At 37.0% G+C, this 23,242-nt stretch overlaps 2 protein-coding genes across 3 annotated transcripts; both read right to left on the reverse strand.

The window, feature by feature from the left end:
• Positions 1–606: 606 nt before the first annotated feature.
• LOC144851490 (DNA helicase MCM8-like) lies at positions 607–13,717 on the reverse strand. 2 transcript variants are annotated; one of them, XM_078708983.1, is made up of 21 exons: positions 13,652–13,717; positions 12,628–12,847; positions 9,177–9,259; positions 8,791–8,940; positions 8,030–8,157; positions 7,717–7,772; positions 7,367–7,509; positions 6,935–7,103; positions 6,408–6,476; positions 5,890–6,088; positions 5,575–5,668; positions 5,282–5,350; positions 4,128–4,278; positions 3,928–3,992; positions 3,490–3,620; positions 3,077–3,196; positions 2,688–2,910; positions 2,229–2,398; positions 1,470–1,554; positions 910–999; positions 607–808 (listed from the first exon to the last, which is right to left on the reverse strand). In XM_078708983.1, the coding sequence occupies exons 2-21, from the start codon at positions 12,845–12,847 to the stop codon at positions 695–697; spliced, it is 2,529 nt and encodes an 842-aa protein (XP_078565109.1). In that variant the 5' UTR covers positions 13,652–13,717; the 3' UTR covers positions 607–694. The 2 variants fall into 2 exon arrangements, with proteins under 2 accessions (XP_078565109.1, XP_078565108.1); XM_078708982.1 differs by having other exon boundaries at positions 13,586–13,709.
• A 1,619-nt stretch (positions 13,718–15,336) lies between these two features.
• LOC144851954 (uncharacterized) lies at positions 15,337–20,956 on the reverse strand. Its single transcript, XM_078709627.1, has 2 exons — positions 20,879–20,956; positions 15,337–17,533 (listed from the first exon to the last, which is right to left on the reverse strand). Exon 2 carries the CDS (start codon positions 17,488–17,490, stop codon positions 15,658–15,660), a length of 1,833 nt encoding a protein of 610 aa, XP_078565753.1. The 5' UTR covers positions 17,491–17,533; positions 20,879–20,956; the 3' UTR covers positions 15,337–15,657.
• Positions 20,957–23,242: the final 2,286 nt, after the last annotated feature.

Genomic DNA, 23,242 nt, shown 5'->3' on the forward strand with positions numbered 1-23,242 from the left:
TTATAATGTTAAATACATTTAAATACTTTTATTTAATGAACAAATTTAACATAATAAAAATGTTACTTCTAATAAAATAAATTTACCTTCAATAATATATGGAAATAAAACGAACTTTACATCACAACTTTGTCGGCAAATTAGTCGTCTGCATGCCGCATGCTGAGATGACAAACTTATTTTGAGAACTGATGACAACTTAATGATGAATTATAGAGGGCGCTATGAAAAAATTCCTTATTAATACAAAAGAACATTATATAAGTTCTTTGCCTCAACGTTGGCAGGAAATTATTACTTCAAATGTTCAAACCAAATTTTAATAAATGTATTTACTTTATTAGATAATACAAACATTTTATATACTGCTTTAAAAAAAACAATGCAGAAACTTTTCTGCACCAATTCATGGGCCAATCCAAGGTGGGAGCACGTTGGCCCAGGTGACCCCTACCCCAACCTTTTTAATTCAGCACTTAATTTTTTATCTCCCCCACCTTTTTTATCCAGTCTGTGATAAGGCACCGTAATAAAACCCCATCTATTCAGTAACAGTGTAATACACAAAAAAGAGTATGTAATATAAAAAAAAACATGAGATCTCAATTAATTTAAAAACTGTTTTAATATTTAATATTTTAATTTCTTATATACATATTTTATATATTTATCTCATCTGTTGAAGTTATCCAATTTAGAAGTTGCTCGTTTGTAGCTGGTAAAGTCTTGGTCCCTTTTTCAATAAATAATTTTGGTTGTTCAGTGACGACACAAAGTCCTCAAAATCTGGAACATTTATATTTGCCTCCTGAAAAAAAAAAATAATGTAAAATATTAAACTGAATTTTATCTGCAATAAATGTTTATCATTTAAATTAAAATGAAGAAATAAACCAACTTTGTGTTTACCTTTGCTAATGCCCGCATCTGTTGTACTGTGAAGATTTTATTACACGTTCGTTCTGCGACTTTATTCAGTAGAGAAATAAACTTCTTTGCCTATGAAATAATAAACATATTTTTTAGTTGTTCAATTCTAAAAAAGTTTGTGACTAGAACACACATTTTTTTTTTAAATATATATAGTAAAACCCCTAGTTTCGGACACTCATATTAAAGGGACACCTTTTTGGACCCAAATGCATCCCCTCAATAGGCGTTTACTGTATATATATTCAATATATGCAACAGGACTTATCAATTACAGGATGGATAAACTAAATCTAAGTTTATAAGCCAAGTCTGATTTCAGTCTTAGGGAATGGAGTAGAAAGAGTCATGAGTACACAACCCTGACAATAGGTCAGGATCGAACCCAGGACCTTGGGATTGGAAGGCAATCAGTATACCACCTACAGCTTGTAGAAACTGTTCAATAAAGGAGGTACATTGTGCATATCTGGCTTTTGTAAAATTAAAAGTATAGACAAGATTAAGTGCTTAGCTGTCCCACATTGTAAACTCATTACCTGAGATTTTGTACTCATGCCGGAACCATGTTGAGATCGAGCAAAATCCATGAAACCAAATTCATCAGAAAATGTATCAATCATGCTGTTAGAAATAAAGCAAATAGAAACATCCTGAAATATAATTTGATGATTTGAACCTAGTACTTTTACTAACAAAAAATATTTGGACTAGAGGCGCAATTTAATGAATAAAACTCTACTAGTACAATAATGTATATACAGAGGCACCGCTATTAAAGCGTGGTTCCCACTAGGACGAAACGCAAGGCATAAACGCAAGGCAAGCGTGTTGACCAATGACAAGTGACAATTCTAATAATCCATCGCTTGTGATTGGACAACTCACTTACGTTACATCCTTGTGTTGCGTCTCTAGTAGGAACCAAGCTTAAGGGGACACTTTCAGGACCCACTTAAAGCATCCCCTTAATACGCTATAATATTACAAAAATAATTGTGCCTTATTTATTTCACAGGAAAGTCACCCTTTAAGCTTAGTTCCCACTAGGACGCAACACTGATTTGACCAATCACAAGTGATGGATTATTCAAACTGTTGGGTTTCATTGGTCAACTTGCTTGCATTGCTTCTACGTCCTTGTGGGAACTAAGCTTTAATAGTGGATGTCCCCTGAATAGGTGTTTTCCCTGAATTGGGGTGGACACAGTGTTAAACTATATATTTCACCATCACCTTCATATGGATGCGTCTCCCTAACAGAGAAGTCCCCAAAAGTAAGTTTCTACTGTACCTACCTATATTTCATCATTTCCACAACATCTGTAGCATCTTGTTCCGTTACTTTCTCCCTCATTTCCAGTCTGGCCCTTGCTTCTGCTAGCCTCACTAACGACTCCAGCTGACGAGTTGTGATGGGTATACCATCTGCACCTTTCTGTTGTTTTCTTAATTCAAGGTAAAAGTTCTGGAAAGAATGCACATAATTTTAAATTAGAATGACATTTAACAATATCAATATTTCTAAAAATCTACCCAAGGCTGTGAAATCATATGATGTATCGACACACCAATGCACACTACATCTTAGACCTCCAGTTTTAAGTTCTTATGTGAGAAAATTCTACCAACAGAACTATGGTACAGGAGTGCCTTGAGCCTGGGCTGATTTTATGACTTTGATTTGCGGCGCCCCTGCCTTAAGTACAGTAAAAAAAATCCTCAAAAATATTGTTTTTTTTAGTGGGAACACATACTTGCAGTATCACAGCTGCTTCCTTTGTCAGTTTTGGATGTACATATTTCCGAGCATATGCAATGTACTTCCTCAGTAAAAACACAGGGATCGGATCAACTTTCTCGCCTCTTGCATATATTAATCGTTCCGATAGAGGGCGCTCTGCTTCATACAACCTCCTTGCTTCATCATCATCATTGTTCAAGTTTTTGCGTTGAGCTTTCCAATCTCCATCAGCTGGCCTAAAAAAAGATTAATATATACATGCTAATATATTTCTGAGCATAAGCAGAATGACTTTTCGACTTAACAGCCATGTAGTGGCATGGTACGTCATGAAAAAAAGGCTATTAAGTAGAGTAAGATGACCAGCGCAAATTGAAATATACCAAGTACGTTTCCATTTACCTTTTTCTCCCAGAATGCATTGCCATTACATGCTCCGATAACAGACTGTCCATTTGTTCATCTGGTTTGTCCACTAAGATGAACACAAGGTCAAACCTTGACAACAACGCACTGCCCATCCTAAAAAAATAATATACTTTCTTTTTATAACAACAATCTCAAAGTTCATTTCTTTCGTTACGTGTTTATTAAACCTATTCCAAATTCCTCTAATTTAATACATAATATAAGTTGAATACTCAGACTGTGTTTGTTATTAATAAAAGTACTGTTGCTATGATATAGCTAAACTATTACTGTATATAAGATTGCTTAAGCCCTTTAACAGTGTGTAATCCAGCTTCTAAGCCTTTTTAAGTGTATATTACAATAACAGGTTTTCTGATAGTCTATTACAATAATAGTAAACTTACTTAAGATTTTCAGAGACTGTTTTAGCCTTGTTGTAATGACCTCCTACTGGGTTAGCTGCAGCTAGTATCGCAGCCCTGGCTGGTAGGCTGCAGACGATCCCTGCCTTTGCTATGCTGATACTCTGCTGTTCCTGTCAGAGATAAATACAAGGCTGTTGAGCTCTGGCTACACTATCAAACTTTATGTGACAAAAAAAATGTGATTTGGCCATATAGACATGATGATTTCATATCACTACCATTTATTTATATACATCACACTATATCTATAGTCTAGACAGAGCTCTAGCATATAATGTGCATGATCAGAAAGTGTTTGTAATAAATGTATAAGCCTATTTTCTTATATATAATATACCCTAGATGATTCTTATAGAAGATCAATTTTGGCAGGCACAAAAATAAAAACAAAACAAATATAATTTTGTTGCATATTACCATTGCTTCAAGGAGAGCCTGATGTTGTGTACTCATTTTATCAAATTCATCAATACAACAGCATCCTAAAATAAAACAAAACCAATACTTTGAAGTTTATATAATGATATTTTCCCAAGTGAAATATTTTAAATAACATTTGTGGTTTTTGTTTCTCAAAAGACTAAATAACATTCTAGGCTACCAGTAAACATAATTACCTTGATCGGAGAGGACCAGTGCTCCTGCTTCCAGAGCATAATCTCCTGTACCACTTTCTTTTGACAAGGTAACTGTTAGGCCTGTGGCTGACGTTGTGTTGCCACATACATACACACCTCGTGGGGCTACATTTGCAGCTGCTTTCAACATCTGAGGATAAAAATAATTTATTGTAATTGATTTTTAGATTCATCCAATAAATGTTAGTTTATCTGAAACATTATTTACTTCATCTAAGACAATACTTTACTATATACATAGCACACAAATGTATCCTTGCCATTTGATTGGTCTGACCTACTGGTTCGCTGGTACTACTGGTTCGCTGGTACTACTGGTTCGCTGGTACTACTGGTTTCGCTGGTACTACTGGTTCGCTGGTACTACTGGTTCGCTGGTACTACTGGTCCGGTGGTACTACTGGTTCGCTGGTACTACTGGTTCGTTGGTACAACTGGTTCACAGGTACTGCTGGTCCACAGGTACTACTAGTTACACTGGTACTGCTGGTCTACAGGTACTAATAGTTACACTAGTACTACTGGTACAACTGGTTGGTATGGTTCACAGGTACTACTGGTTCACACAGGTACTACTAGTTACACTGGTACTACTGGTTCGCTGGTACAACTGGTTCACAGGTTCTACTGGTTCACAGGTACTACTAGTTACACTGGTACTGCTGGTCTACAGGTACTACTAGTTACACTAGTACTACTGGTACAACTGGTTGGTATGGTTCACAGGTACTACTGGTTCACACAGGTACTACTAGTTACACTGGTACTGCTGGTCTACAGGTACTACTAGTTACACTAGTACTACTGGTAAAACTGGTTGGTATGGTTGACAGGTACTACTGGTTCACACAGGTACTACTAGTTACCCTGGTACTACTAGTACTGGTTCGCTGGTACAACTGGTTGGTATGTACTGGTCCATGGTACTGGTTGGTATGTACTGGTTTACAGGTACTATTTGTACTACTGATCTACTGGTTCGCAGGTTCTACTGGTACTACTAGGTTATCCTGGCTCAACCTCATTAAATAGACCAGTTCTTTTTTCTACTCAATATTCTGTATATTTCCCTCACAAATATTCATTATTTGTATACTACAAAATAATATATTTAAAAAAAAATAAAACCTTACCTGACTTTTCCCCAACCCAGGATCTCCAACAACAAGGATGTGTGAATCCCCTCTTACTGGAATACGATTCTAAAATAAGTAAAAGTAGTATTAATAAATACTATGTAGTATCCACTTAACATGGGTGTCCCTGAATAGGGATTGGCAATAGTATTAAAACTATATTTATTTTTTTTATAGGAAATCGTCCCCTTAATGAGAGTCTACCCTGAATAATGGTGTCCTAAAATGAGTGATTCAACAATAACTTTAATGGTTCATTCTACCTATATAATATTTAGAATCTGTCAAACCTTGTCATTAACAAACTTCTGTGTTCCTCCAAATAATCCAAGAAGAAGACCTGCTTTCACCATTTCATGACCATATATGGCAGGGCACAATGATCTAAGAAAGAGAAAAATGCAAAAAAATACATACACACGCTATAAATACTGAAGGTATTTTTGCAGAAGACCAGCTGATAATGGCACAAGTAAGATTCAGAGGATCAAATACTGGATTCTCCTGCACTCAGATGGCACTCTTTGAGACAGAATGCCATCCCATGGCATATCTTGATCCCTCTTTTTCAAAGTCATAATTTCTGTGCCAACAATTAAACGTACCCTACAATCAACTTGAATAGATTCTCCTGCGACTGTATCTCTTGGATGGCGTATAACTCTTTGATGGTGAAGTCAGAGTTGGAACTGGTTGATGCTGCGGAGCCTTCTGAAGATTTCTTATTGCTCTTTGAGTTTGTTACGCTGTTGGCATGAAGGTATAAAAGAAACATACACTTGTCTTTACTGTGCCTGCCAGTACCTGAAGAAACAGTAATTGATATTTTACTGGAGTACAAACGGAAATAATATTTATTCTTATTCTTTAAAATTTCATTTCATTTCATACACAACTTGCCAATTACAGGATGGATAAACTTATCTCACTTATAAACTCTTTTGAGGCTTAGTGAGTGGAAAAGAAAGTTATGAGTCACAACCCTGGCAGTAGGTCAGGATTGAACCCTGAACCTTGGGATTGGAAGGCAAGCATGTTAACCAACAAGCTACAGTTCTAGTTGTTACTACAGCCTCTCATACAGATTAAAGAACAAAATTCAACCGTTACTGCCATAACTTACGTTCAATCGCGTCAGAAACTTTTATGATTCCATTTATAGTCACATTGTCGCCAGGAATGCAGCTATCAACTGTAAAAAGGTGAAAATTATCAATCTTTAATTTGTTATCAAGTCATGTTATATACAGTAGAACCTCAATTAAGGGGACACCTTCGGGACTCAAAACCATTAATAGGAGTGTCTTCTGGATAGGAGTTGCCTGTAGTGTTAAAAATATATATTGTCCATTGTTTCACAGGGAGGTATCATGGGTGTCCCTTGAATAGGACTGTTCAGAAGTAGAGTTTCTACTATATATATTCTAATTAACTACAACTCTACCTAGTGTTTAATTGTAGTAGCCTTAAGCTCCTACACTATCATACTTTATGTGACAAAATAATGTGATGTTGCTCATATATGGACAAGCTGTCATATCACTACCATATTTTGGCACATCACATTTTTTGTCAAATTAGTTTGATAGCGTAGACAGATTTTTAATCAGCCTAAATAGTTAGAACTCATTTAAGTTTATGTTATTTTACCTAAGTCATTGACGAGTTCACATTCAATAGTCCTTGGTATTCTACCCGCTTCTCTTTTATCGTCAGTCATCATCTCTTGAACTTTGATCATCTGCCAGTCAACTGTCTCTGTGTAAGCAGAACTCCGTTTTGGGATGAAAGAGCGCGACTTGCATTCTGGGGCTAAACACTACGGTAAAAATTTTAACAGTTATTATGAAAACTGAAATTAATTAAATTAACCTGATGTTTTGTCTTTTGTATTGAATATGCTTGAAAAGTAATGGTAAAACTCCAAAAGATTTGTAATAAGACTTCTTGTGTATATGTTTGTCTTGTGAACAAGAATGCCACTTTTAAGAAGGATAGTGAATGAAGTGGCTTATGGTTATCCTTGGCAATTTTCTGAAATATATACCAAGACAAATAAGTTTAAAAGTGATAAAGATTTACCTTAGTAGGCAGTGTATATCGTCCATCAGGCAAACTTAAAACTTGAATATCTCCACAGTGGTTGCACTGGAATGCCATCCTGGTACAAATTGGTTTAATGTTACCAACACGAACAACTGTACCTTTAATTGCCAGGAACCTTCCTGAAACCAGAATTATAATCAATTATATAAACAAACATAGTACTGAATATAATCTAATGCTAGCATAAAATCCCAACACTAAATTTATGTTCTCTTGGACTATTCTCCGTCACATTACATGGTTATAATATAAAATATTCATATATAAAAATATAAATAAAAAAACTAAATTTGAAGAATTTGAATACAAGATAGAAGAAATCTCACCGCAATAACTAGCCTTGATATGTTTCAGCTGTGTGACTGGTTCATAGTGTAGAATTCTATAAATAAATATTTAAAAACACAGAAAATTTGAAAGTTGTTGTATACATTAAAAATAGTTATAGGAAACAGTGTATATCTTATGTTTCTATTTAATATAGGCTCATTATCAAATAAATTGTTTTCACTGTCCTGAAATACTGCTGACAATCCATTTTCGATATAAAAAAACAGACAGGATTTTAACCAAGGACACAGTGATCGGTAGACTAGTATTTTAACCACCAAGATAAAACAAAACTTATTACATCTCTACCTTGCATGGATGATTGGTAAACTGACAATTATTGGAGGAGAATTTGACATACTGCCATTGGCATCATCTTCTGACTGTGATTGGTGTTGAAGTATAGCAGCTTGTCTTTCAAGATCTTCAGTTAATACCTACAGACGACAAATGTAAACAATTAAAAGTACCAGGGGTTGTACTGCAATGTATGCTGTAATAAAATCTGAGGCCCGTTTTTCCAGACCTGCTACAGCGCAGGAAAGTAGCCTCTCACTTGTCACAAAGCTGAATGCTAGAAACCAATAACTTGACTGCAACAGTAGCCTAGCTGAGGCCCCTTTCTCTAGACCTGCTACAGCACAGGTAAGTAATCGCTCATAAAGCTCAATGCTAGAAGCCAACAAGTTGACTGCAACAGTAGCCTATCTGATGTCCCTTTCTCTAAGTAAGCTCTAATAAAGCTCAATGCTAGAAACCAAAATTTTACTGCAAATATATGCTGCATAGTAGCCTAGCTGAAACTCCTTTCCCTATAGCACAGATAACTTAAATTGTCTTCTCAATACCAAAACCTAGCATAGTTCACTTTTTCTAGAGCTCAGAGCCGATATAGTGCATGTAATTAAGCTCTAAATTGTCACAGAAGAGCTCAATGCCAATCCAGCAAGTCGATTGCATAATATCAATTTGGCTAATATCCAATAACTCTTTCACAGTACTTCTTGATCGATAGACCAAAGGCAGACATGTGGTTCATGAGGAATCATTCAACTCTTTCAAATACGTACCTGATGGATGGCTAGACCAAGGCAACTGATGATCTTCTCTGGCATGTCACGGAGCTCTGTGATGAGGTCAGGCAATTGACCAAGTATGTCCTCATCCTTAAGTAACTCATGATACCCAACAGAAATACAACCATTCCTCTCAATCCCATCCTGTTTTTTAAAAGATTTTAAAGTACAGTTTCTAAGTGGAAAATGACCCACTTGATGAGATTCTACAAAAACTTAAATTGCAGTTTAAAAATTACTTTATCCAGGTAGGTATATTTTCATGAGATATCTCAAGATATGTTTACAATACAGTCAACCCTTATTCAACGTACACCTCTATTAAATTGACATTATGTTGGATCCTGAAGGTGTCCCCTAACAAGCATTTAAATACTTACTTTATCATAGGAATGTAGTCTATTTTTGAAGAACATTTCAAACTGTTTGACCTTTAACACTGTAGGCGATGCAAAGCTGTAAACTAATGAAATTTTGATAAATATACAGTGTTGATAATGGCTTACAAAATGAATTACAAACTTCAGTGGAAATAGAACTCCTACGTTCAAAATGGGGAGGAGCTGAATTATAATAGGTTGTATTACAGAAGTTTCATTTTAGCTGTCAAGTGTGTTCCAAGGGAGGGATTTTACTGTATAAATAATTGTTTACAATATAATCATTGTAAAATTGAAAACCAAGACATCAAACAACTTAAACAACTAGCCAATGAAAGATCCGATTGGAAGAAACTGGTAAAAGAGATATACAGAAAAGCCCAAGCGGAAATGTCGGAAGACTTTTCAGCCGAGAGGCAGTAATCATCATCATAATCATTGTGTATAATAGTGTGGTATCGACCGCAAGAGGGTGGCCAATGAATCAATGGCCTAAACATATCAACCACCTACGGGCGCCTGGATCTAGTACGTGTGACGTATGGACGTCTGGGGCATGCACAGACGGTTGGGAGACACCAAAAATCGGAGAAGTTTAGCCACGGAATTTGCCGTAGTGACAAGGATACAGCTAAGCAATACTATTGAATAAACAGATTATATATTATACATTGGATTTGCCCCAAGCGGGAAAGAAGTTCCCAGATAGTTCGTCATGCAAGACTGATTATGTAAGTCATGTGACACACAGAAGGCGGCAAAATTCTAAGGTGTTGGCACTTTGCATAACAACCAACACCTTGTATTGTAATCAAGTTGAAGTCTTTTGGTATAGCAGCATTGCATAAGCTAGAAGGTTCATTGATTATTGGCCCTTGGAAATTATAAAGTATGATAGTCTGCCTATTGAATATCCTACCTCACAGAGATAATAAACCAAACTTTATAGTGAACGATATATTTAATACACTTGAAGAAAAAGGTGTTATCTCAACTGATAATGTTTGCCTTTTATTAGACATAGTAACTATTCTGTAACTATTAAAGTTACTGAAGGCTGTTGATCTTGTAAGTCAGAGACCAACCACATGCTCTGGAAATCTTCTTCAACAATCTAGAACAGAAGAAAGCAGCTACCACACAGTGTTATATCTAACTGCGTACGACTCTGATTCTGAAGCATTAGAAAACTTCTGGGAAGCGTATTGCAATAAAATGCTACAAAGAGATTTGGCAAAAATAGTAGCAGAGGAATTCCAGCAAGAATTTCAACGCGAGTTGAAGAACAGGATTTAAGATGTGCAATCAAAACAAAAAGACTGCACGTAAGGGGAAGACACGCACGCACAGGTTAACAATCAAGAAGAGGAGGAAGCGGTATGCTCCGATGGAGGGCTCTCGGGGTCCTGGCTCATTGCCGGCAACCTCACCTCCGCCGTGCACTTTTGACGCACACTTCCATCCTGACTGGTTATTTTCTGCTCTATGGCTGCCGCCAATTTACCAGCTATGCCGGGCAAGGGAGGCAGACCATATCAAGCCAGGGGACCCAAAGGTCACCATTTTGGCTGCTGATCTTGTAAGTCAGTATATGAAAGACCTTGGTATTCCAAGTACACAAAAGTTGTCGCCTTACCGAAAACGATGAGATAATTTCTTGCTATAAATTGAGAAACGTTGCCGATAATATACCAATTATTTGGGCAGTTGTTTGTTATCGGGAAAGAGATTTACGTTTAGAAGATAAACCTGATAAAATAAAGCGGTTTGCAAAACTTCTTACGGAACAAGCAAGAAAAATACTACTTGATGGAGCAAACATTCAGCTAGTCTTCGAATTTAATTCTTGTGCTGTAACATTTTATTTGAATGTCAAAGTTGTAGAATATTGCAAGGAAATGTTCAGAAAGCTTAAGGAACATTTTAGAAGTGTGAATCCATCTCTCACTTTAAGCGACATCAAAACCACAGTGAATCCAAATACATCGCTTGTGTTTTCTGTGAATTCAGATAGATGATCTGCTTTATCAGAATTAACAAAATTACAGACGAATGGAGGAAAACCTAAAAGGTGTGGTCCGAGTCAAGACCGAATGTTCTTTGTCAGTTGAAGACAGAGACCAACCACATGCTCTGGAAATCTTCTTCAACAATCTAGAACAGAAGAAAGCAGCTACCACACATTGTTGCAATATTCTGGAAAAGCTTACATAATAATAAATAAATAAACGATGTCTCTATGCGCTCGACAATAAAGAGTGGAAAACAAAAGGAAGAGTACAAAAAGACAAAAAACACAAAGCTAGCACCCAAACCGGAGTATGGGGTTACACCATCACCGCTAACTGGGGATCTGTGTGTATGTACCCCAGTTAGCATCGGTTAAGTCTTGATCTTTTCAGGGATCCGGTGCCTCCTAGCCTAGTAAGAAACAGGCAAGAAATCCTATTTTAAGAGTATTCATTTATATTTCAAGCAAGTAGGAGCGGGATATTTAGTGTTATATCTAACTGCGTACGACTCTGAAGCATTAGAAAAGGGAAGATTTTGCAAAAATAGTAGCAGAGGAATTCCAGCAAAAATGTCAACGCGAGTTGCTTGGTGCACAAGCTCAGGCCCATGCCCTGAACGAGCTGGCCCAACAAATTGCCCGTCTGGGTGCAGAACAACAGGAGTGAATTGCTGGTTATGCTTCAACAGATGAAGCTAGCCCCCATGGACTTGTCCTGGGTTAGACATCAAAAACCAAGGGGCAATGCTAAAATTGCACAGGATCTTTAAGGGGAGGGAGGAAGACCTGCACGCACAGGTTAACAATTACCCAGCTTTCCTCATACATTTTCGATCGCTGGCTGCCATGGCCAGACTTGTGGCTGAGCAGGCAGAGGCAAAGGTCCCAGTGCCTTCCCAGACGCCGGTCATCCAAGGATCCGACAAGAAGGGGTTCTACCATGCGCACTTTCATCCTGACCGGTTATTTTCTGTCCTAGGGCTTCTGCCAATTTACCAGCTATGTCGGGCAAGGGAGGCAGACCCTGAGAACAGAAGTTTTTAGCTTGCAATTTGCATCAGACGCACGACCGGGTGCCAGGGACAGGGCAGCAACGCTGGCCAGGTGACCACCTCCTTTTCAAAACCGGGGGAGTGTGGTATCGGCCTCAAGGGGGTGGCCAATGAATCAATTGCCTAAACATACCAACTGCCTGCAGGCACCTGGATCTAGTATGGGTGACGTATGGACGTCTGGGGCATGCACAGACGGTTGGGAGACACCAGAAATCAGGGCAGTTTAGCCACGGATTTGCCGTGTTGACAAGGATATGGCTATTATAAGCAATACTATTGAATAAACGGATTATATATATTATACATTGGATTTGCCCCAAGTGGGAAAGAAGTTCCCAGATAGGTATCTGGTGTACTTTTACATATAGGGTAAATACAATATTACCTTCATCTGGAAAGTAAAGTTTCCAGCCTTTATATGGTATCATTGCATCCAGAGCATTAGGCAATTGTCTTGAAGTTATTGCTTGTCTGCCATATGTTGAATGCCTTTCTCGTTGGCTTGAAGCTTGCTGGCTATATGATGAATGCCCTCCTCTTTTGTTTCGCATATTTCCTCGCCATCCTCCTCTTCTAGGCCTACCTCCACCTTGTCCTTGGCTCATCTGTATGATTTGTTTGTAAAAAAGTACAGTAGTTACATAATTATTAGGGTTTTTTGTCTTGTGTGAGTTCATCTAACGTTTATTGAAATTCCCTGTGATTATTGCTTTTAATATAGTAGTATATAACTTCAGTGGAGAGAGGGGGGGGGGGGGGGCGGAAAGACCCTGTCTGTATGTAGGTTGCAGTGTAAGCCCTCTACTGGTACTACTACTAATGTACTACTCCTACCTAGGCTAGTCCACAGTTAGGCTCATTTTGATGACTACTAGACTAGGCTATAGCTCCATCAGGTGAATTCGTTTTCGTGTACCCGTTCTTCTTTCCTTTATTTTTATAATCGGCCGATAGTCTAATTATATTGGCCCGATCGTCTTAGGCTTTGAGCCCGAACGTCCACATAAGTTGGGCCCGAACGTCCGCACTCACGTTTGAATGTACCTGATCGTCTTAAAAAAAGCCTGATCGTCTGTCAATCCTCCATAAAGGCTGGAGGCAAAAGTAGTAATGTACTAGTAGGCCCTCTATATCATATATCTCTTATGCACGCCGCGCCTATCTACCGTCATAGCTAGGCCTATGCAGGCGTACCTTTACATGGCCTGGTCCCACCACACACAACAACCTACACAACACCACCGGTCCACGAGACCTAGCCTAGCCTAGGCCTAGCTATAGGCCTAGTTAGTGCTAAAATGCGCACATATTAACTAATCATAACAAATTAATTGTTTATGCACCACTCTATATATCTTGAAGTTGGCATGGGATAGGACAATTGGAAAAATATCAACAAAAAAACTGACAACTGCCGTCAAAAACTCTAGGCTAGTTATACGCCTAGTCTGGGCCTCCTCGTTTTCTCTCGACCGTCAAAAAATGTTTCATAATACGCGCGTTATTGACACGATAGATGGCGCGCTATACCAAAAGCTCAAGTTAAGTTTATTACTTAGATCAAACCAATTAATGCTGTGAAAACACTATATACTGACCTTTAGAATTGTTTTTAAGAAACTGTATTTACACATTACTTTCTAAACATAATGATTTGTTTGGCTCAAGGTTCGAAAATGTGTAAAGCGGCATGTAATCGACTATTTTAAGTGACAAAAAAGTATAATATAAAAAGGTTTTTAATCGATCGATTATCGACAAGACAGTGGCGTCCACAAACATGACTGTCGACTCAATGATTAATTGATCCAACTTCTGATAACGGATACAGGGTGTCAATACAGGGTGTCAACACATGACCGATAAGAACACGGGAACACTTGAAACTTTGTGATTATGAAAGTAGGCCTGCTGTACGCCGAGTGTGCAAAATCATCATGAATCGAATTACGAAACATCACGTAACTTGAGGTCATTAACATTTTGTTGTCAATGTATAATTATTAAAAAACCTTGTCATAATGTTTTGAACAATGAATTTCAAAATACAGAGAAATAACATAAAATATGCGACGACGCTCGTTCCTTAAAAACCAAGATGTATTGCCCCCCCCCCCCCCCCCAATTGAAAAACAAGGGTCAATATGAGCACCAAATACTCACTTCTAATCTTGATCCAAATACTGTTTTATTGACGATTTTTGTTTGTATTATGTATTATTTGTTCTTTATTTATTTTGTTGACTTTCATGTTTCAATCAATTATTAGTATCTATTGTCATTTTATTACCATTATTATTACTGTACCATCATTATTACCATTTTTGAATAAAAGTTATTGAACTTGAACTTGAAGATGATTAAAATCAGAATAATTGAATAGGCCATTTATCTATTGAGTCCGACAGTCATGTTCGTTGACGCCATTTTGTAGTTTATTCACTACTGTAGAAAAAAAAAATAATGCTTTCACTTATAAAATGACAATACGGTTAAAAATAATTAAACCAAAAACCCATTGGCTGGCAGCCAATTTGACCATTTTTTTTACAGTTTTTCAGGTAAATCATTATTTTTTTTCCGATTTAATCTTTAGGTCTAAGTGAATAATTATTGTGTGACAGTAAAATGGCATATTCAACAACAACACATTTTCAGAGGGACATGAAACTCAATATCGATACAGATATCAAAACAAAATGTTAATGGTTTGTACTGAAATTAAATAAGATCAGACAATAAACCTGTTATATGCAAAATGCAAATTTTAATAGTACACTCCATAAAAACAAAAAGTCAAATCATCTACAGCTAAATTTACAGCGTCTAGTTTATCTTAATAGTTCAACATTTGCTTCAGTAGCCCCCATAGTAGGCCAATACATCACTCCCATCCCGGCCCTCCCATGCTATACTACTGGAACCCTCCCCTTGGATATTGCTAAAAGTTAATCACACATGACCAGATGAATACGGTAAGTAGGCCTATTAAAAGCCTCTTGAATAGGAACTGTAGTAAATTCACGTCCGCCCACCCATGAATGCATCTCCAAAAGTTCAATCATTCTCCGTTGCATGTTGTAACTAAGGAAGTCTAAATCATGAGATTGTAATTAAGCAATGACGTCACTCTAATACCGTAAATACAATTCTACGGAAACTGTATTCTTACGAGTCAGTCACACGACTTAAATGTGGTGATAATGTAGCCTAACTCGATCCAGATGACCACGTCTTTTCCAACAATTTTCGGCGGGGAAATGGAAACGCACAGCTGTAAATTTTTAGTAAAACCTGATCGATCGCAATGCCTCCGCGTAATATAGTAGGCCTAAGCCTGGAAGACCGAATGAATCGTACAAAACAGTTTACAAACAGTCTCAAATATGGTTTTATTTTTGTCGAAAGCAGACGATCAAACGTTTGTCGTTTTAGAAACTTGTTCAGTCGTAGAAAACAGGCTGTCATCTCCCTCTACCACGTCATCCGAATCTCCCTCTGATCGTCGAGGAGTGTTACCATTTGTATCTCTGGTTGGTACCGCCGAGTATTCTTCATATTTATCGTACTTATCATTCAACTCTTTCATCTGCTTCGCTTGCTTCTTCTTTGCGCGTCGCTTCCGGTTGATCGGTATCGAGGCGATAATCATCCCGATTCCGATAGAAACGGAAAATATGAGGACAAAAATCGGCATCCTAGCCATCAAATCAGCCTCTGGCTGCTCGTACGATAGTTTTATCATGGCAATAGCAATAAGGTTGTTCTGAACGCCTGTTTCTATAGACACGGTTGCAGACGAATCCTGTGGAAGTTTTCCTACTTTTCGCGCCACCATGTAACCAGTGATGAAGCCACAGGTGGGTAGCATAAGACTCCCTAGGAAGCAGTACCACGGGGAGTAGATGACGTAAACATTGGAGTAAAGTCCGATAGATATCGTTAGAAGGATTAACGTTCCTGATAATACGTTTAACGATTTGATGCAGTAGTACGCAACTTTAGGAAATTTATGCCGGATGAACATGCCGGTCAAGACAGGAATAGTCAACATGGAAACTTGCACCATAATGTCTGCAAACGGAACACCACCGCCTCCGCCGCCGCCGCTATCCTCATCGACAAAAGCACGGACGTATATAAACATGTTCAGCGGTAACATGCCCATAGCCAGGCAACTTGACACAAACGTCATAGTGACACTTTGTATGAGATCAGCATCCACGAGAAGGGTGATCATGTTACTTAGGCCACCTCCGGGACACGAGCCCACCGTAACTAGTCCGACCGCCATCAGTGGAGTTAAATTCAGGAGCTTGGCGATGCAGAAAGCGTAGAACGGCTGACAAATGAACTGACATACTGGTCCTATTATGATAGGAAAGGGGTGTTTTAATTTATACTTTATGATATCAAACTCCATTTTGCAACCCATTCCAGTAGTGGTAATAATCAGTAATGGTAACAATATATAATCAAAAATCTTGTCGATAACTCTTAAGTGACGAAGTGTTTTCACACGCAGGCCCGGTGGTTGCTCGGCAGGACCGTGTGCGTAGATTTCCATGTGGGCAATATTCACACGAACCCCGGTGATCTGGATTGTCACCGTCGTATTATCATCTTCCGATGAGGTTTCAATCAGAAACGATGAGTTACTGGCAATCAGAAAAGCTTCTTTGTTACCACTGTCCAATGATATTTCCATGTGTCCTTTAAAACCAGAAACAGTCATGTTAACTGATAGTGTTTCTCCTTCCTCTATAAACAAAACATCAGGTTCAAATATTATTGCAAAATTTCCGTATTCATTTTCTTCTTCATTCCCACACGTACATACATGTACATGTGGTATTGGTTCTATCTGAGTTGTCGTCTGAACGGGAGTCGTCGTCTGGACGGAAGTCGTCTGAACGGCAGCAATAGAAGTTCGCTCAGTCAATATCGGTTTATTAGTTGTATTGCTGTTCACAACATACAGTGACGGCACTGCTGTTGTTTTGTTTTTCTTTCTTTTATTCTTATTCTTGTTCTTCTTATTTTTCTTTGGCTTCTTTGTTTTGTCGACGGGAGCTGATGCATTGGCATTCGATATTGGATTGCTAACCAGAACATCCGGAAGAGCCTTTGATTCATCCAGTGGCGTGACGTCTCTGTCGCCTAAATTTAGATCAGTGTCATAATACTCCCGTGCTCCTACGTAAGCTACTACCCACAGTGAGACGAGTAGTACTATTGTGATCTTCATTTTTGTTGTTTTTGTTTGAATTCTGTTGAAGTATTATTATCACCTAAAAGAACAATCGATTTGAATCGTTTATTAGCAAAATTATTCATTATTAACCATCACAATTATAACCACACCCCACCAAACAAACAACTTTAGTACGGGGGCGCAGTGGATTCTCGAAATGCAACAAATGCATCGGACTTACTTTGTTCCGTTTCACGGAACGGAGGACGGCGCCGTTCAATGCTCAATGCTTGATCCCGCTAGGACGTAGTCTGGGTTCCAGACGGAGTTTTGACTTAATTTTTGTAAAAATATAAATATTTTTGCACATATGGCGTTTCATACGTAAAGTACTTGAACTTCAGACAAAAATCGAAACGTCGACGGGTGGACTAACATAAAAAAGACAATACATACAGACTTGGGGTGGAGCAAGTCTAACTAGGACGCAACGCAAGGATGTAAGCGCAAGTGATGGGTATTACGCTTACGTCCTTGGGAACGAAGCTTTACACATGCATTTCATAACAAAATGGTGTGTGAATCTAACTTTATGTGAGTCTGTGGGACGTGTTCTTATCACGTTTGGTTATCATTCTTTTGAACTATGGACGATATTCATTCTACCGTTTGTACAAATAATGTTTAAAGAGATATCCAAGTATGATTTAATTTAAACATACTAGTCTAGGACTCTAAAAATAGTTATTAAACAATGTTATCACTCAGTGTTCATTTTTTGTATGATCCGATATACTGTCTAGTACAAGGAGGCGCTGTATGTAGCTGTTGGGTTGAAAAGTCATTCTCATCATTATTCATACACTGTGCAGAACCTCGTATAGTCGCACATGGGTTACTTTCTTAATTAAATGTTTTCTTCCACACGTTTAAATTATTTTAAGTTTTAGAGATTTTTCCATTTTTGTATATTAAATTAACATATCAACATATTATGTATTTGAGCATGCGCATGATGAATTTCGACATCTGCGCGTAGTCTATTGACACGTCGTGAAAACGAACGATTAGATGATGATGATGGTGGTGGTGGTGGTGATAATCGGGGGTTGGTGCGATGATGGTAGTGGTGGTGATAATCGGGTGGTGATGGTCGGGTGGTGGTGGTGATAATCAGGTGGTGGTTGTGATGGTCGGGTGGTGGTGGTGATGGTCGGGTGGTGGTGGTGACGATGATGTCTGAGTGGTGAGAGTGTTCTTCAAAACGGAAGGATTTACAGTTTAATAATAGATTGTATTTTAAATATTGGTTTATCTGTAGATAGCGACGATTATCTTTTAGAGTGTGAACTTGCTCATTGATAACTGTCACTCCATAGATTGACTTGTTAAGTATTGATAAATTTATGGGCTGATGCGTCTTCACCTAATAAACTCTTTAGAAAACAATTAAACAATTGTGTTCAAAAATTTGCAATATTGCACACAATAAACCAGTGTTGTAATTTAATGTATCTCTTAAGCCTTGTCTACACTATCAAACTTTATGTGTCAAAAAAATGTGATGTGCCCATATATGGACATGATGATGTCATATCACTACCATATTTAAGCATAGCACTACCATATAAGGACACATCAAACTTTTTTGACAAATAAAGTTTGATAGTGTAGACAAGGCTTTAGGATCATATTGTACGGGGCGCCGAAAGAGATATAATTATTGTCGATAAAGTGTGTCGCTCTTTAAGCTACATTTACACGATTTTCCATTAATTACAAACACGGCGTAAATAAAACTTTATGCGAGTCCTTTGGACGCACAGAATCCCGGTTTAGCCAAAAAAAACCTATTATATTTCACTCATCCCTTTGATTAGAGCTTCGATGTGGCAGGCTACACGCGCATATCCAACTTCCAATACTGCTGTTTATATTTCTCATTAAGTTTTGTAATTTTTGTTAACGATTTTGAATAATCCCATAAAAATATGAATTTACTTTATGTCTCACCATCCCCATTTTATTCTTGTAATTGTATTTATCGATTTTTTTTATAGTTTCTATATGAATAAGTCAGCAACATTCAAAATTCATTGAATCGTAAATTTAGTATTTCGTTATTACGAAAAACGAGTCTCTGAGGTTTAATAAAGACTTGAATTATACATCATTTCTAATGTCTTAACCAGTTGTTGAACATGATAGGAAAGGTATGACGTCATAAGAGACAAATTATACCTTAATAATACGGTAACAACTATAAAATGTTACATGCGAACACATTGGTGAGTGTAATGTTTATCAGATGCTGTACACCAATGTAGCGACAGAAGAGGATAGTAAATGTTTAGTGGGCATAAGAATGTGTTTATAATGTACTCGACGGAGATCTTGATGTTCTGTAGTTGGTTTTTTAAATCAAATTAAAAATAAAAGTGAGGTGTTTTGTTGTAGAAAACATTAACACGTGACAATGAATTGGGTAACTATATATAGCCTACACATGTTTCTTTTTTTATTTTTTTTTTTTCAATCTTTCTTTAATACATTGTTGATTGCAGTTGTTTATATGTTGATTATTGATTATATTGATTTCGGCAAGTCCTGACAAGTATCAAATTAGTAATAATAGGTAATTAGGCATGAACTGCAGGGTGTTGGACGTTGGACTACTGATCGTGAGACCGAGGTTCGAATCCAACTCTCGCCGCATTGCTTTTATCCTTAGGCAAGATACTTTACTTACGTTTGCCTCTCTCCACCCAGGTGTATAAATGGGTACCCGGTTAGATCAAGACACAACTTTGCGCTGATTACTAGCTGCATTATGGAAGCATGTTTCCATACGTGTTTGATCCAAAAAATTACTGGGGTAATAATGTTCAGCGCTTATGAGAGCTTGCTTGTATGCGCTATATAAGAATGAACTATTATTATTATTATTATGAACCAAAACATAACTGATCTGATCTCATCATAATCTATGTTGGGAAACATTCATAATCTATTTTTTGTATTGTTATGTCTGTATTACTGTGTTTGCCGAAATTAATAAAATAAATAAATAATCATCAAACCAAATTTTTACACTAATATTGGCATTATGAAATCATCATCATTTTTATTTACTGTTTTCCTTACTCCATGTAACGGTAATATAAACGAATTTCACAAATGAACACAACACGAAACATTACAGGCTTGTTGTATGTCCCAGACTAGCCCCGTACCAAATTAGTTTGATGCCCTTTACTTTGTTTACCGGAGTACAGTCACACAGTTAATAACGTCATTAGCCGAGTTTTACCTTTTGATAATTTAAAACGTGCTGTGTCCCAGAAAGAAACAACATTTACTAACTAATTATTTTACTAGTTAACAAGAATTATTAATAAAACTAAACACATGAACGTTGTCTCTGCAGAAAAATTCGACCTACCTGAAATGATTTCTATTGCGGCGAACTTGTCCTTAACGGGTCTTGGTTATATCGTCATGTTCCCTTCTACACCCATGCTAAGCATACCCTAAAATAAACCCAACGCTTTATCAATACTTGTATTATCTGGGGGGTAACATATTATTATCGACAAAACGAACACTGATTGGCGGTTGAAATTGTTTGGGGTAAAGATCAAAATCTGAAAATCAATAGTAAAGTATCACGTTGTTTAAGTAAAGCTTTACTATCTTTTGCTAAACCTGATTAGGATGTTGGTAGATATTATCAATCATAGTGGTTACTGTTCCAGGACATCACCTCTGTTCAGTTTGTTTTGGTTTGACCACTGCGATGATGGTCAATATACTATCTAATGGGGTTAATGGCATTAGAATCTATATTTGATATTAATATTGTTTTAATAAACGATACTACTGTATAGTTAACCCAATATGTTGTGCTTTAGTACTTTTTAAATAGTGAATATAGACCTACATACTGTATTCATTCAAGTACGACTGCTTTTTGTTGCTTAACTCTCTCCAAGTACGGTCAATAGCCCTAGTGAAGGAATAGTATTTTCCAAAAGATTGGCACTTTCTTGCTCTCTGCTTTACTGTATAGTTTTGATTTAGCTTTCTGCTATGTTTATTGTAGGCCTACATACTGTATTTCTTCAGGTACGACTGCTTTTTGTTGCTTAACTGTCTCCAAGTACTCTCATTAGCCCTGGTGAAGGAATAGTGTTTTCCAAAAGATTGGCACTTTCTTTCTGTCTGCTTTCTAGTTTTAGTTGTCCCATGACCCAGAGGATCGTGGGGCGTAGTAGATGAGATACAGTGCACAGTAGTACACATCATGAGTTGTACACATCATGAGTTGTACCCATCATGAGTTGTACCCATCATGAGTTGTACCCATCATGAGTTGTACCCATCATGAGTTGTACCCATCATGAGTTGTACCCATCATGAGTTGTACCCATCATGAGTTGTACCCATCATGAGTTGTATTCATCAGGAGTTGTATTCATCATGAGTTGTACACATCATGAGTTGTACTCATCATGGGTTGTATTCATCATGAGTTGTATTCATCAGGAGTTGTATTCATCATGAGTTGTACTCATCATGACTTGTACTCATCATGATACGATACACAGGCATAAGCCATGCCTCCTCTCCGGGTTGGTGGGATTTTGCTGGATGCTTTTTTTATTCTTTACTGCATTGAGATCTAGCATTTTCATTTCAGTCATTTGCCTTTGGATTGATACATAAATAACGTGATATTCTTTATTCCGTTTTAAATAAAAGGCATAAGCGTGTTTATTATGTTGTAGATAACAGTGGCTAGACATTAATTCAGACGAATGCAAAAAGCTAACTAAAAATGTGAACCTTTCTGTTTATATGAAACTTCTGGAGAAAATGTACAGGATGTAAACCTACATACTTTTTAAAAAATTGTATCTATTAAACAAAGAATGATATTATTTCAAGATAATAAATTCAATTCTGATTTAATAATAAAAAAAAACAAGGCCATATACATGGCTGCAGTCGCGGGCTCAAGTTAGTGTTTACTGACCAACCAATCAATTAAAATCAAGTAAAACACAAGATTATTATTGTTATTATGATACTATATCGATCTTGTATATATTTATATTTCTGAAAGTCCCACTCATTTCATAACTTAATGCATCGTTTCTGAATAAATTAATCAAAAAATTGATTTCTTTTTACATTTTAGGCCTAATCCATAAAGATGGACATTTATGAACATATAAGAAGTTATGCATATTTGCAAACAAATATATATAATTATTACGATAACTGTAATGATAATGACGATAATATTAAATGACGATGATAATTATACATTATGACAAAGATTGGACCTTGTTCCACATCGTCTAAATGCTATTTTAAAAGTTGATGATTTAGCTTGTTTTATTTTATTTTAGCTATAAAAAATGAATGAAATGAAATTAACCCCGACTTATATTCACGTTTCTTTTTCTGAAAAATATCAAGAACATGCTTATTGTAACTGGAACTGTTCAAGCGTGACTTCAATTATCGAATGTTCCAGTTTTAGTAATCCGGCAGCTTATGTGACGATGACAATCGCCGATATGTTACATCGTTAGGATATCCATTCTAAACATTTATAATTCCATCTTCAAAATATAATTTGACTCGATAAATGAGCATTTCAATTGATTATAATATTTATTATAATATTTAACAACTCCTCCTTTAAGACGTCACTACTATTAAAGGGACACTCCTTCCATCCATTCGTGAAACGAATGAAATGATTTCATACTAATGGCCAACCTCTTTTCATGGGGAC

Source organism: Antedon bifida, chromosome 9, assembly GCF_963402885.1.
Source record: "Antedon bifida chromosome 9, ecAntBifi1.1, whole genome shotgun sequence".
Classification (NCBI taxonomy): domain Eukaryota; kingdom Metazoa; phylum Echinodermata; class Crinoidea; order Comatulida; family Antedonidae; genus Antedon; species Antedon bifida.